The 15,666-nt window shown below is 32.5% G+C and overlaps 1 protein-coding gene across 1 annotated transcript; it reads left to right on the top strand.

The window, feature by feature from the left end:
• Window positions 1–4,400: 4,400 nt before the first annotated feature.
• Window positions 4,401–15,319, top strand: AADAC (arylacetamide deacetylase). The gene is made up of 5 exons (XM_006908226.1): window positions 4,401–4,538; window positions 6,984–7,206; window positions 9,267–9,336; window positions 11,943–12,114; window positions 14,726–15,319. The coding sequence occupies exons 1-5, from the start codon at window positions 4,401–4,403 to the stop codon at window positions 15,317–15,319; spliced, it is 1,197 nt and encodes a 398-aa protein (XP_006908288.1).
• The last annotated feature ends 347 nt before the right edge of the window (window positions 15,320–15,666 follow it).

Raw genomic sequence — 15,666 nt, 5'->3', positions numbered from 1 at the left:
CAGGTATGTCACTTGGCTGATGTTGATGATGAAGGTGCTTGGACCTTCAGCAGACAGTGGTCTGGCTCTTGCTGAGAGTTCAAGAAGATGTTGAAATTAATGTCTTTGGCTATTAGAAGACTGCCAAAGCTTTTTAGTTTGATATAGCACTTTTTTTTTTTTTTTTTTTTTTTTTTTTTTGCTTTTACTTCCCTTGCCTTTAAGGTCAAATTCATAAAATCCTCTCTAAGACCAAGGTCCATGAGCTTAGAGTTTAGTATATATGTTTTCTTCTCTGCAATTTATTGTTTCAGATCTTATATTTAGGTCTTTGATCCATTTTGAGTTAATTTCAGTGTACGGTGATAGGAAGCCATCTAGTTTCATTCTTTTGCTTGTGGCTTACCAATTTTCCCAGCACCATTTATTGAAGAGGCTTTCTTTTCTTATTGTGTGTTTTTGGCTCTTTTGTCGAAAATTATTTGCCCGTATATATGTGTGTGTTTATTTCTGGGCTCTCAATTGAAGTTTTTCTGCCATTTTGATTATTGTCACTGCTTTGTAGTATAATTCAAGGTCAGGGGGTTTGATACCTCTGATCTTATTCTTTTTCCTTGAGATTGTTTTGGCTATTCAGGGTCTTTTATGATTTCATACAAATCTGATGATTTTTGTTCTATTTCCTTAAAAAGTGCTAATAGAATTTTGATGGAGATTGCATTAAATCTGTGTGTATTGCTTTGGGTAATATGGCCATTTTAACTATGTTGATTCTTTCAATCCATGAACACAGAATATCATTCCATTTTTTTGTGTCTTCTTCAATTTCTTTTGTAAACAGCTTCTGCATAGCCAGAAACAGAAAAAAAAAAAAAAAAGAAAAAAAGAAAAAAAGAAAAGAAACCATTAGTGAAACAAAGAGGCAACCAACTGAATGGGAAAAGATATTTGTAAACAACCACTCTAATAAGGGACTAATATCCAAAATATATAAAGAACTCATACAACTCAATAACAACAAAAATTCAATTAAAAAATAAGCAGAGAATCTGAACAGACACTTCTCCCAAGAAGACATGTAAATGGCCAACGGATATATGAAAAGATGATCAATTGCACTAGCTATTAGGGAAATGCAAATCACAATGAGATACCACCTCACACCTGTTAGAATAGCTATTATAAATAAGACAAGTAATAACAAGCATTGGAGAGGTTTTAGGGAAAAAAGAACCCTCATATACTGCTGGTGGGAATGTAAATTGGTAAAGCCACTATGGAAACCAATCTAAAGTTTCCTCAAAAAAAAAAAAAAAAATCTAAGAATAAAATTACCATATGACTCAGAAATCCCTTTTTCTGGGCATCTACCCCTCAAATTTTGAAAACATTGATCCACAGAGATATATGCAGCATTATCCACGGTGGCCAAGACATGGAAACTACTAAAGTGTCCTTTGAAAAATGATTGGATAAAGATGCGGTACATATATACAATGGAATATTACTCAGCCATAATAAAAGATGAAATACTGCCATTTGCAACAACGTGGATGGATCTTGAGATTATCATGCTAAGTGAAATAAGTCAGACAGAAAAAAAAGTTAAAAACCATATGATTTCACCTATCTGTGGAATATGAAACTGAAAGCAACAAACAAGACAAATACAAACAATGACAAAACAAAAAAACTCATAGACACAGAATACAGTTTAGTGATTACCAGAGGGAAAAAGGGGAGAGAGGAAGGTAGGTAAGGGTAAAGGGGGTCAAATTCATGGTGACAGAAGATTTGATTTTGGGTGGTGAACACACAGTACATGTGTTATTAAATTTTGTTAACCAACGTCACCCCAGTAAATTTAATTTACAAAGAAGACTGCCAAAAGAAACCAGAAATAGGAAGAAAAATCCCTTTTCCTCTTTCCCATCTTCCAATCTCCTGCTAGTGCTCACCATTGGCAGAAATTAACAAGTATCCGGAGGACAAAGGGGTTTGCAAAGTTCGTAGAAACCCAACCTGAGCATTCCAGAGAAGAGTATAAAAAGGTGGGATACAATCAGAGATACAGTAGGTACATTGCTATTATAAAAATTAAAGTAAATGCAAAATATTTTATAAATTGAATACAAATTAAGATAAAGGAAGCTCACCATATATCACAATGATAATGTTATACAAATGTTACAAAACATTTTTAATTGAATTTTTATTTTAATTAAATTTCTGCTTATTTTTTAATTGAATTTTTATTTTTTAATTGAATTTCTAGTGACTTTATTGAGTACTTAAGTCAAGTGGATAAATTTCAGGTAGAAAGTATTATAAACAAATTTTAATCATTCCTAGGTGATTTTATCAATTGTAGAGATATTATAATTGATATTTTAAGACAGTTAATTATATTTCAGTGTAAAGCAAATAGGAAATATTAGAAATAAAATTTTCAGAATAAAGATATACAGCAAATGGGTAGTGAACTAAACCCAAGCCCCAGCTCTCTTGCTCCAAAGAGAATATAGGGTGAACAAAGACATAACTCTACATTAGAAAATAGATTCTCCACTAGTTGTAAGAAACTACTGTGGCAGAACAAGATAATTAGCAGTGTGCCTTCAGTGAGTATTATAATTAGCCTTTCGGTACAGCAGTTTTCTCTTTTAATATGTAGTTAGCATCAATTAATACTTGTGAGGAAAATTTAAAGAAAACACCATATATTGTTAAGGTTAGCTATTATTATTATTATTATTATTATTATTATTATTACTGATAACTTAGATGAAGAAACCAAGACTGCTGGAACATACTTAAAGAAAAGACCTCAGTTGACTTCCTCATATTGCAAGAACCTAGTCTCTAGAGGCCAAAAAGGGAGTTTCAATGACAAGTGAAACAGATTCAACCCATTTCAGAGATAGAAAGCATCGTCACAGGAGAATGGAGCAAATCAGAAGTTATAAGGTGTTCAAATAGGCATAAGCGAAAAGTGCACAAGTAGAAACATCATCAAATCAGGTTGTTGGGTGACCACTGGTTTGTTACGTTTATTTTTTTAAAATCTACTTTAATGTATTGCTATTACACCCAAAATGAATGCATAGAAAGTATAAAAATACTCATAGAATTTAACTGCTTTCTCAGTATGCTGCTTTAAAAGTAATATACTCCATGGAGTGCTTCAAAGTTTTGTATTTTCCTTTTTGCAAGTCAGTGTTTTCTAATCTTACAACAATAACACACAAGATTTCAGTAATATAAAATAAAGTGCTTACTTGGAAAACTATAGCAATTATAAAAAATAGAGAAATTAAGAAATAGTCTTGTAGTTTTAAATTTTATATTATAAATTCATATATTTTAAATCTATATTTTCTAACTTCATACGCTAAAATGGCCTAGCATCAATAAGTATACGTAGTGCCAAATTTTCTCTACCTTCATTCTCTGCCAAAAGTAGCCAGGATTCCTTGAAGAAATGCTTATCTCCAAGTCACAGGAAAAAAGAAAAAAAAAAGGTGTGTACATAGAAAAGATATGGCAGGAAATACACTAAGGCATCAATAGTAGTGATCACAGCAATGCAGAGATGTGATAATGATGATCTTTCTGTATTTCCAAATATTTATGTACTAGGTTTAAGAAAATAATTTTTTAAAAGTTATTTTAAAATTTTTCTATGTACTTCATTAGCCATCTGGAATGTTTTAGCTTTAAAATTATTTATATGGCCTTGGTCAAGTTATTTAACCTTATGAAAACTCATTTTACTCATTGATGGAAAAAAAAAAATACTGTTCTCATAGATTTACTGATTCAGATTATGTATATAAATCACTTAGCGTAGAGCCTGGATCAGATTAATGATTAATAAATTTCGCTTCTATAACTCTCCTCTCAAAAAATTATCAGACTTAATTGCTAACATGTTTGTCTCCTGCAAGATAATGTAAATTCTGTAGAGGCAGAGATGGCGGCTATCTTGTTTTCTATACTCTCATCTTAAAAATATGTTCATTTGTTTTCTTCTATTCTAGAACAACTTACTTTAGAATAAAGATTCTGCATCCTGTATATTTTCTATGGATTATTTCATTAGCTTTAAAGGATTTTTTTCTCTAAGTTGTTACTCAATACCCGTTTGTTCACTGGAATGCAAATAAGGGTGTGATAGTTGATAGAACTTGCCCTATTTTCCAGTTATTTTTCAACCTCGAACTTTACTCACATAATTACTTCTGGATTAGCAAGTGAAATTTCAACCTTATTATGCCAACCCTAAAACTAAGTGAGCAACTCTGTATTTAGTTAGATACAACTTCTAGGTGAAGCTAGAGCACTACTAAGCACACTATTCTGGCATATTAAGCAAGTTTGTTCTCTGTGTTCTGAAGACAGAGGAGCATAAAAACTACATCATGGGAAGAAAATCCCTGTACCTTCTGATCCTGGGGGTCCTTGTAGCATATTATGTTTATATACCTCCGCCAATTGATTTTGAAGACCCATGGAAATTAATATGGCTTAATGCAAAAATGAAAACTATAATACATTTGGTAAGTTTGAAGTTTTATGAATTCACATGTATATGCAACCATTTGATTGGGAGAAATTTTTCCAGGACTTTGCTCAGTTTTTTTGATTGATTGATTGATTGATTGATTGAATCACCTTTTAAAAATGAAATGCTTCATATTTTGTTTATTTACTATTAAAAAACATTGCTTCCTTGTTCACTTGATTTGTTTATATATCAGAATCATGTTAAAAACAAAGAAAAGCGAGGAGGCATTTGAGTAGCTTTTATTAAAAATGCTTCGTTTAGGTAGTATTAATGTCATGACAATGATGTTTGTTTGAAATTCTTAGATGTTGTTTAGTATTTAATTTGTCAGCAAATCAGAGATCATCTGAGTCTGCAACACTGTCTTAGTAATAGACTTTCATGCAATCATTTTGAGATCCAGAGTGCAGACTAAGGGAATGTAAGTAAGCTCTCTAGGAGATACTCCGTAAGCTGACTGGTTGGCAGATGTCCAGGATTAATGATGAAAGGCATGACGTACAGATTTGGAAGAGAAGACCCTGGAGTGTCAAGGCAACTGCTTGCCTGGCTGTGTCTCTGCTGCTGGCCTGTGAAAAAAGATATGACTCTCTTTGGTTTCTTGGGGATGTTTTCCTATTTCTTCTTTGATTATTTTATTTCCTTCATTTAAAAAAAAAAAAACTTTCTAGAACTTAAATCGATGTTGCTATGACTACTAGGTTGATCTTTAATTTTTCATTCATTCAACAATTAAACTCTCTATCAAATCCTATTAGGCAAACAAAGAGTCTGCCCCCAACAGAGCTTACATTTTAGTGAAGAAAAATTACAAATTAGATTTAAATGAATGGATAATTTCAGATCATAAGAAGTAGCTTGAAGGAGATAAACGGGAGGAAAAGAAAGTAATTTGAGAAGATGACAGGAGCGGGGCTGCTGTATATGTGGTCTAAAAAAGCCTCTTTGAAGAGGAAACATGTGCTTAACCACCAAATTATAAAAAAGAACCAGCACCAGCACCAGCACCACAGATGATCAGGAAAGTTTTCGAGCCGAGCCAGCAACCAGTGCAAAAGTCCCAACTGCAAAATATTGACAAGTTTAAGAAATCATGAGACATTTGGAATACATGGGGGAGTTGTCATAATTTAGTTAAAAGAGGTTAGACGTCATATCACACAGTGCTCTGTGGGCAATGACAGCAAATTTTGATTTAATTTCACATGCAATATAGAGCTATCAAAGTTTCAAGAAACAGAACAATTTTTTTTTTTCGTTTTTGCTCTTTGCTCTACAATTTGCAATAGGTCCTTGATTATTTTTTCTTTGAGCTCTGCTATCACTTTTTAAAACATTATTTAAGCAATTATACATATTTTTTTAACTTTTTTTCTCAGTTAGCTTTTTTTTGTAGCTTGTCCACCATTTATGAATGTAATACATTTTCAGAACTCTCAAAAAAAAAAATCCATCTTTAAAACTATTTTAATGTCTTTTTTCATTCTTGAATTATCTGAATTATCCTGAGTGCAGTCAATTATTCTCTTGATTCATCTTGTTTTTCTTGACTAGTTTGGCTGGCTTCCTTCTCTGGCAATCTTTGAGTATCTGTTCATACATTTTATTGAAGGATTATGCTATGAACATTAAATTGCGAATCGAACTACTGAATTTTAAATCCTGGAAAATATCACTTACTAGCTGTGACTTTGGACTACTTCATTAACTTCCGTGGGCTTATTTTGCTCATCTCTGAATATAGTGATATTACCAACTTCATATGTATAAAAGTCATTAATATTATTGAGATTAATACACATAAAGTGCTTAGGACACTGACTTGTTCTATGGTGAAAGAACAGTTTGCAGGTAGCAGGCTGGCCTTCCTTTCTTCTCCCACCCATTGCTTCACCCCTAACCCTGCCTACCATCCCCATATGCACCCAGATTTACAACCACACTTCCCTGAGTCAACAACAGTCTCCTCCTCTGCAAGCTAAACTAATTCTTCTGTCTGGAAGGATTTTTCCTTCAAGACTCAGATTAAATTGTTACTTCCTTTTTGAAAATTCTTTTTCATTTACTACTGCAGCAACTCCTCCTGCTGTTTACTCCTAAAGCACCATGCGCAGAGCTCTATGGCAGCATTTACATTTTTTAACGATTTACATATTATCTTTCTCACTTAACTCTGAGGTTCTTGAGATCATTTCTCGTGTTCTAATCTGTGTAACCCTAAAGTTTTGCAGAGAATTGACACATTTTTGGTGGAAAGGACCAAATGTGAGAACAGCCTCTGCCCTTCTGGTCCTTCTGAAAGGACCAAAGGAGATTTGTGTATGAAAATTTAGTTCACTGAACTTGAGCTTATTAAAGCTAATGTGTATTTTATATGTTCATAGATCTCTGACATCTGGAATTTGAATTCTAAGATGTGCATGAATTTCCTTTTCAGGCTAACTTCATCGAACTGCTGGGACTTTACAATTTTATGGATATCATCAAGATTCTTTTGCATGTAAAAGAAGTTCCACCAATCTCAGATGAAAATATCACTGTGACTGACACAACTTTCAACCACATCCCCGTCCGTGTATATGTGCCGAAGAAGCAGTCTAAAGCACTAAGAAGAGGTATCTTTTACATCCATGGTGGTGCCTGGACTTTCGAAAGTGCTGGTAAGTAAACGGCTTGGAAATTTTCTGTCACTGGGATAGTATGCAAAACTTTTATTATAAAATAACGTCTTGAGTAGGCATACAATGTGCTTCTGTTTAGAAACTACAAACTCTCATCTTCTCTTGTTTTGCTCTTCTGGCAAAGATTGACTCTTCCTTGAAGACTTTAATTACTCTCTTCCACGTACACTTTTCTCATCAATTAAAGCTGAGAGCACAAAAGTTTTCATATTAATTGCAAACAGTCTGAGAGAGTATGCTTAGCTTTTTTTTCCCCTTCGATATTAGAAAACCGTCTAATGCATTAACTCATTTACTCACATATTTACCACATGCCTGGCAATATTCTAGGAGCTCTGGGTATGTCTTTGAACAAACAAAACTACCTGCCTTTTGAAGCTTACATACTAATGGAAATAATCTCTAATCAGCCCATAAGTGTTATAAAGTAATAAATGTAGAAAATAATAGACTAGGGTAATCAAGATTGAATATGAAGGTTACAAATTTCTTGACATATAGAATTATAGTAAAAAGAGAAATATATTTAGATGCATGACCACTGGAACAAAATTTCTTGACATATAGAATTATAGTAAAAGGAGAAATATATTTAGATGTATAACCACTGGAACAAAAGTCCCAATTGTGTGACTTTGAGAAAATCACCTAACCGGCTTGAGTCTCAGAGTGTTTGATATTCATCTGTTTACTTTAGATGAATGGGATGTTGATTAACTAAGGGAATGGAGACTGCATTGGGTTTGAATTTAAGAACTCTGAACTCCAGAGAGGGAAGAATAAATTAGTTTAAATTTAAAAAAAAAATGTTACTGTCTTAAAATTAAGTAAAATTTTCTGTTGATGTGGGAAGTTAGGAGAGAGGGAGGAAAAGGAAGAAGGGAGAGAGAGAGGGAGAGAGGTGGGGGGAGAGAGGACCTGAGATAATCATCTTGCTCTGATAGAATGACTGAACGGGGGGAGGACAGAGACATAGTGTTGGGTGAAGGAATAAGCAAAGAGATAAAAAGAAAATAAATAAATACAAAGAAAGCCAAAGAATGTGAGTCTCAAGAAAGATTAATAAAAAATAATTTTTTTATTAAAGTGTAGAGACACCAAAAAGCGAGAGGTAAGGACATGTTAAGAATGATTGCTGGCCTTAAAGGAACTTAATCATAAAAGGAATAAGCAAGTGAATGATAGATTGAAAGGACAGTTAAGTAAGAGCATTTACTTTTATTTTTTTGTTTTATATGAGAGAGACATAAATAAGTTCATAAAACTGAAGAAAATAAAGGTAAGTAATGGAAATGTTAGAAAAATAGATGGGCTGAAAGTGTTGACCAGTGAAGAAGCAACACAGAGGGAAGAAGAGGGAAGAAGATTCAGAGCACTGGTAAAAAAATTGGATATACACAGGATTGGAGATGGATAAGGAGAGCACCAAGGCTTCCTCTTAGACAAGAGAAAAAGAGGCAAACTCAGGGCTTAGCTAGATACATTTTTAGGATAGTAGTGCAGATGCAAGCAGGGAATGAGGGAGTTGTAGCTTCGTATTTTAAGGAAATGTCTTTCTACCCCACTTATTTTCAGATGTTTTTCTCTTGACTCATGCAGATTTAAGTGGTCCTTTTGTGTTACCACAATTCTATTTATATCTCCTTGGCTCACACATCTGACAGTACATTGGTCAAGTCAGTGACTTCTCTTTTTTTATATTTAAATGCCCATCACCTAACACAGACTCATATATCTCCTCCAGTTAAGGGAGTCTTCTAGAAAATAAAATTACCTTAGAGGAGCCAATGATCAAATGTGCAGGGCAAAAGATAAAAGAAACAAAGAGCAATTAAGAGGCTCATTGAGAAACTCAAGGTCTTCTGAGTTGTGGAGAGATGGTTTCTTACGACTACGTTTAGCATTAAATGTATTTCCCTAGTATTACAATATGAAGCAGGTGGAGAACTTCCAGAATACAAAGCAAGCACAAGATTTTTTTGTGAAGGGAACAGTCTCCTCTTCATTTTTTCATTCCCACTAACATCTTTTTATTTCAGCTTCACAAAACAATGACCTGTTTTCAAGATGGACAGCGGACAGACTTGACGCTGTTGTCGTATCACCCAAGTAAGAGCTGTGTTGGTTTGTTTTCAGACCACATGCCTTACATGCCACAATTCTCTCAGCTTTATTGTACGATTATGCCAAATGTGTTTTAGTTATTATTGAGTAGGTGATAAAAAGTGAAGGCCAGGCCTGCCTAATCAGATTCAAGAAAAAAAATATGGGTATATATATGCGTGTGTTATTCAGGCAGGAAGGAAAATCTAAAATTTTAATTATACTATCCATGAACAAAACTACTTGGACTGGATTTTCTCTCAGTGTTTAATTCACAGATTTTAGCAATGAGAACCCTGGGACCATCTATAAAAGTACATCATAATAATTCCTACTTTAGATGGTCATTGTGAAGATAAAGTTGTAACATTCCTGAAAAGAACTTAGCTCCATATGTAGCACTTGAGTCTAAAATGTTAAAATGTATTATCAAATGAACAGACATGGTCAATGAGTTGGTGTAAAATAACTTGTTGGATCAGTAATCTGTGTTGAAGAGAAGATTTAGGACACTAAAATTAAGGGTGAATTGCTAGATAGACTAGGTCAGAGCTGCATATGCCTATCTAAACTTAAACTTCAGAAAGAAAATGTTAAAAGAAACAGCCATGACTATCAAGTTATTTATCATTATTATAAAGTTGGAACATAGTCATGTAGAATTTAGAAAATACGAGTTTATACTGTTTTGTATCCCAACTTTATTTTTTAAAAATTATTTTCTTGAAGATGGCAAGTCAAATGATCCTGTAAGATACACACCTATGTTAGATTCATTGAAATTACTAATGAATCACACATTTCTGAAAGATAAAATATACTTTAAAATTTTTATGCAAACACAGGTCTTACCTTTAAATATTTAACTTATATTAAATATCAATTTCATTGAATAAAAATAACATAATTTCGACTCTATTAAAATGGACTGTAAGCACCTGAACAGATGCTCAACATCATTAGTCATCAGAGAAAAGCAAATCAAAACCACAATGAGATACCAATTTACACCCACTAGGAAAACTGTAATAATAAATACTGGCAAGGATGTGGAGAAACTGGAACCCTCCATACTGGTGGGAATGTAAAAAGGCTCAGCCGCTTTGCAAAATATTTTGGCAGTTCCTCAAAGGATTAAACATAGAGTTAGCATATGACAGCATTTTTCTCCTAGGTATATACACAAGGAAAACAAAAAACATGTCTATAAAAACTTGTATGTACATAGCAGCATTACTCATAAATTCCCCAAAGTGAAAACCCAATGTCCATTGACTGATGAATGGATTAATAAAATGTAATACAGCCATACAATTGAAAGTTGAAGATTAATTATCAATGGAAAAGAAATGCTATAACATGGTTAAATCTTGAAATTATTATGGTAAGTGAAAGAAGCCAGTCATAAAGGCCACATATTATATGATTTTATCTATATGAAATGTCCAGAACAGGCAAATCTACAGAGACAGAAAGATTAGTGGTTGCCTAGGGCTCGAGACAGAGGCAAGGTGAAATGCGAAGTGACTACTAATGGGTAGGATTTATTCTAGGGGTGATAAAATGTTCCAAAGTTGTTCTAAAGTGATGATGGTTGCACAACTCTGAATATACCAAAAATCATTGAATTACACTTTTTAAATGGGTAAATTTTATGATATGTGAATTACATATAGCTTAATAAAGTGATTAGATTCCAAATTTAAAATGTACATTCATCAAAAGATATATGTATATATACGTATACACATATCTTTTTCTGATCCAAAAATGTACAAATATGTATGTATGGGGGAAAGACTAGAAAAGACAACATACAGAAAAATATATCCAAATAACCAATAAATATAAAAATTTAACATATATCTGGAACATATCAATTAAAATGATAAGGAGATAATTCTATATCCCCAAAATTATGCTAAAATGAAAAAGATATAAAATGCCAAGTGTTGGTGTTGATATGCATCAAGAGGTACTTCCATAAACTGCTGGTTCAGGAATAACTTGATACCACTACTTTCCAAAACTCTTTGACAATATTAAGTAAAGCAAAGCATATATGCATAACTCTGACTGTCAATAACACTTATTGATATATATCATACGTGTTCATCAAAAAAAATGTACTAGAATATTCATAGCGGCACAGTTTGTGAAAGCAAGAAACTCAAATGCTCATCAGTATTTTGATGTATAAATGAGTTGTGGTATATTGACGTAACTGAGTACTCTATGGGGAGACAGAAGCACACGGTAAAGGAGATAAGGCTCAAAAACATGATATTGTACAATGGAAGCCCAATACATAGGAGTACATGCTATATGATTCCATCCATTTAAAGGGCAAAATCAGGCACAATTAACCTACGCTGTACACCAGGTTAGTGGATACTCAGAGGCTGAGAAGATTGGATAGAAGAGAATTTATGTGAACGATCTGGGGCACTGGTGATGTTCTATTTCAATGTCCAAGCTCTGGTTATATATATGGCTGTGTTCAATTTGGAAACTAAAGGAATTGTATACATAGGATATGTGCATGTCTGGCATGTGTATGCTTTAATGAAAAGTAAAAATATGAGCGACATAACCATGTTTTCTCTTCATAGCTATAGATTACTACCTAAGTATCATTTCCCAATTCAATTTGAAGATGTATATAATTCCTTAAAGTGGTTCTTACGCAAAGAAGTTCTTGCAAAATATGGCGTGAACCCCGAGAGAATTGGCCTTGTTGGAAGTAGTTCAGGAGGGAATTTAGCTGCAGCAGTAGTGCAAAAGGTATGATGCTCATCATTTCTAGGTTGTATTTTTAAAAAGTGTCTACTAATAAACTATTTTAATGCATATGTTAAAATATAAATTCAAATATAAGGATAGTGATTGTCTGAAAATATCAAAGAGAATATTGAGAACAAATGCGTTAAACATCAAAATGTCAATCTGTGCTCCTGTCATGGATTTTTTTTTCTTAGTGAAATCATAATTGTCTAAATAGATTGTTGATTTAAAATTATATGATATGTGTCAGTAAAATATTACACTAGCCAGATGAATGAGATTATATACTTGCAAGACCATACAATGATGCTTTCATGCTATTAACTGTTCAGATGGATTCAACAATTTACAATGGAGAATTTCTCTATTGCCAGAAAAGTCACACTATTTTTAGAAAATTAATAGCACATTCAAAGATTTCTATACTACCTACAAAAAAGAAATAAAGTATCAAGAGATTTCTTTATTTAAAATTGATTACTTTATATCATTTAATAATATAATAATAAATAATTTTTCTTTCCAGATTATATGTAAAATAGGTTTTGTTTCTATGAACAGGAAAAAAAAAATACCATTGATTGTTTAAAATCTAATCTCATTTAGTACTGTGAGCCAGGAAGGGAAGTTACCTATGAACTTGGTGTAGAAGTTTGGATTTTATTAGTTGACTTGATAATAAAGTATGGGTTTAAAGCAATTAAAAAACATTCATGTTATATGTTTCATTAAATATATATTTTTTACACTAAAAAGTGGGTTCAAAAGGAAATTATAATTAGGCTTTGTTCCAACAACAATACAGAACAGAAATTTGAAACTTCCCAGAGGGCATTTCTGAGCATTGGTGTAGGTTTTATAATATAGCAGAAAAAGCACTAGGTTAGGTACCAAGTATTAGGTTTTCTTGAGATGCAGTAATTTCCAGATGTAATCTTGACTGGTTTATTTAATCTTGCTAAGTACCCATTTCCTCAGTTATGAGGCAAAATGAACACTTTCAACTTTACAGAGTAGTTTTGAAGGTCATATGTACAAATTTGTAAATATAACTGATAACCTGTAATGATACCTAGAAATGGTCTCTAAAGTATCCAAAATGACCTATTTTGACCATTATAGTTATAATGTTAATAAACACTGCAATTTGCAAAATATTTGAGATATATTCAACATTTGTATTTTTATATAGAAGTTATATACATCTTTTATAGTATTCTATATTATGCACTTTGAAAAACATGTAAAACTGAATTTTAAAGTATGTATTTTCAAAAATTAAAACATATTTTCTAATTTTATTCTAACTTATGGATCACTTATTTTGTTCTCTCTAGTATTTGTTCACTCTTCTTTGCAGGCTACAAATGTTACCTAGTACCTAGTACCTAGGCCTGAAAAGGAAATTTGATTTCGAAACGAATGTTTCACACAGAAAACCTGTCCTAATCACTTAAAATAGTATGTCACTTTAGAATCAAAGCCAATTCAGAAATCTCTATTAAGTGATCCTTTCTCTCCATGGCAAAGCCTATTGGTAGACTAGTATTTTTAATAAACTCTTAACATTACCAAAAGAGTAAAAAGGTCAAGTTTATGCAGTCCTTCTGGCTGTCATTCTTGGTATAAAGGATAGAACATTAAATTTTTAATTAGCAATATTGCTAGATATTTTTGCATTATCCTTAAGTACAGAACAGATAATTCTCAAATTAAAATTATCTTTTTCCTCAAAAAAAGTAGAAATAGAACTACCATACATTCCAGAAATTTCACTTCTGTGTACCTATCGGAAGAAAACGAAAATACTAATTCAGAAAGATAGTTGCTCCCCTGTGTTCATTGCAGCATTATTCACAATAGCCAAAAAATGGAAGCAACCTAAGTGTCCATCAATATATAAATGAATAAAGATGTAGTGTACACACACACACACACACACACACACACTAAACTATTACTCAGTCATGAAAAAGAATGAAATTTTGCCATTTGTGACTATATGGATGGATTTAGATGGTATTATGCTAAGTGAAGTAAGTCAGATAGAGAAGGACAAATGCCATATGATTCATTTACATGCAGAATCTAAAAAAACAAAAACAAAACACAAAATAGATTCATAGATATAGAAAACAAACTGATGGTTGCTGGAGGAAAAGGGATGGGTTGATTGGTAAAAAAAAAAAAAAAAGGTGAAGGGAAAGAAGTGGTACAAATTTCTTTTAAAAAATAAATAAGTCACAGATATGTAACATCCAGCATAGAGAATATAGTCAATAGTATCAGAATAACTTTGTAAGGCAACAGATGGTTATTAGATTTATTGTGATTGCTTTGTAAGGTATGTAAATGTTGAATAACTATATTGTACACCTGAAAATCATATAATATGGTTTGACGACTCTAATTTTAAAAGTATTCTTTCATTAAAGAGTTTCTAGTTCAAGAAGCCCATTTTGAATATTTGAAAGTTTGTTGAGATAGTATATTTCAATTATTACTAAAGTCTTTTTGAGATTACGAATTTACACAGAACTTATTTTGTTATAGTTATTTTATAGTTTTACAATGAAAATATTCTGTGAAAGTAATCTTAATTGTTCCTCAGATCTTAGATGATCCAGAGAGCAAGTTCAAACCCAAGATCCAGTCTTTATTTTATCCTGCCCTTCAGATTCTTGATATGGATACACCATCATATCAAGAAAATTCAAATTTTCTACCGTTCAGACGACTCATAGCCAGGCTCAGGAGCGAATATCTTTCAATAGATAGATCACTTGAAAAAACTATTTTTTCCAACCAAATTGTACCTGTGGAATCAAGTCATTTACTTAAATTTGTTAATTGGAGTTCCTTACTCCCCAAGAGGTTTATAAAAGGACATGTTTATAATAATCGAACTTATGGTAGTTCTGAGCTATTAAAAAAATATCCAGATCTCTTGGACGTGAGAGTGTCTCCCTTGTTGGCTGATGACAAGAAGTTGCGTAGTTTACCTCAGACCTACATCGTCACATGTCAACATGACATCTTTAGAGATGATGGACTCATGTATGTCACCCGACTTCAAAATGCTGGAGTTTCAGTGACGCATAACCACATTGAGAATGGAATCCATGGATTACTTTCCTTATCGGGACTCAAAATTACTCACGAGATGAAAAATCAATATTTGAGTTGGCTAAGGGAAAATCTATAGTAAAATACATATCAATGACATATTTTAAAAATAAAGTAAATCCCAAGACATCAGAAAACCTAGATGTTAGAAATTGGCCTTCCTTGGAATGGTCTAGTAAGGTTCACATGTAAAATCATAATTCTTAACTATAAATAGTCGCTCTTCTCTTTTTTCGTTCTGAGGAATTTCATTCAATTTTCTAAATTGTTTATCTGCTAGTTCTCTAAGATTTTTCCTGTTAACATTGTTAATCTTCTTAAAATGTCTTATTTTCTTGTATATTCTTTTTCTGAGTTGGCTATTATTTACGATTGCAGAAAAATTAATGCAAGCAAATATTGCTCATCTAAGTAATGACAAGATTT

The sequence above is a fragment of the Pteropus alecto genome, unplaced genomic scaffold, assembly GCF_000325575.1.
Source record: "Pteropus alecto unplaced genomic scaffold, ASM32557v1 scaffold81, whole genome shotgun sequence".
NCBI lineage: Eukaryota > Metazoa > Chordata > Mammalia > Chiroptera > Pteropodidae > Pteropus > Pteropus alecto.
This window is presented reverse-complemented; position numbering and strand designations above follow the sequence as displayed.

Bases quoted from the DNA above. Each gene is read 5' to 3' on its own strand.
- AADAC (XM_006908226.1), top strand. From the start codon at position 4,401: ATGGGAAGAAAATCCCTGTACCTTCTGATCCTGGGGGTCCTTGTAGCA. The intron at 7,207-9,266 runs GTAAGTAAACGG...TTTTTATTTCAG, and splicing joins CTGGACTTTCGAAAGTGCTG to CTTCACAAAACAATGACCTG. The intron at 12,115-14,725 runs GTATGATGCTCA...ATTGTTCCTCAG, and splicing joins CTGCAGCAGTAGTGCAAAAG to ATCTTAGATGATCCAGAGAG.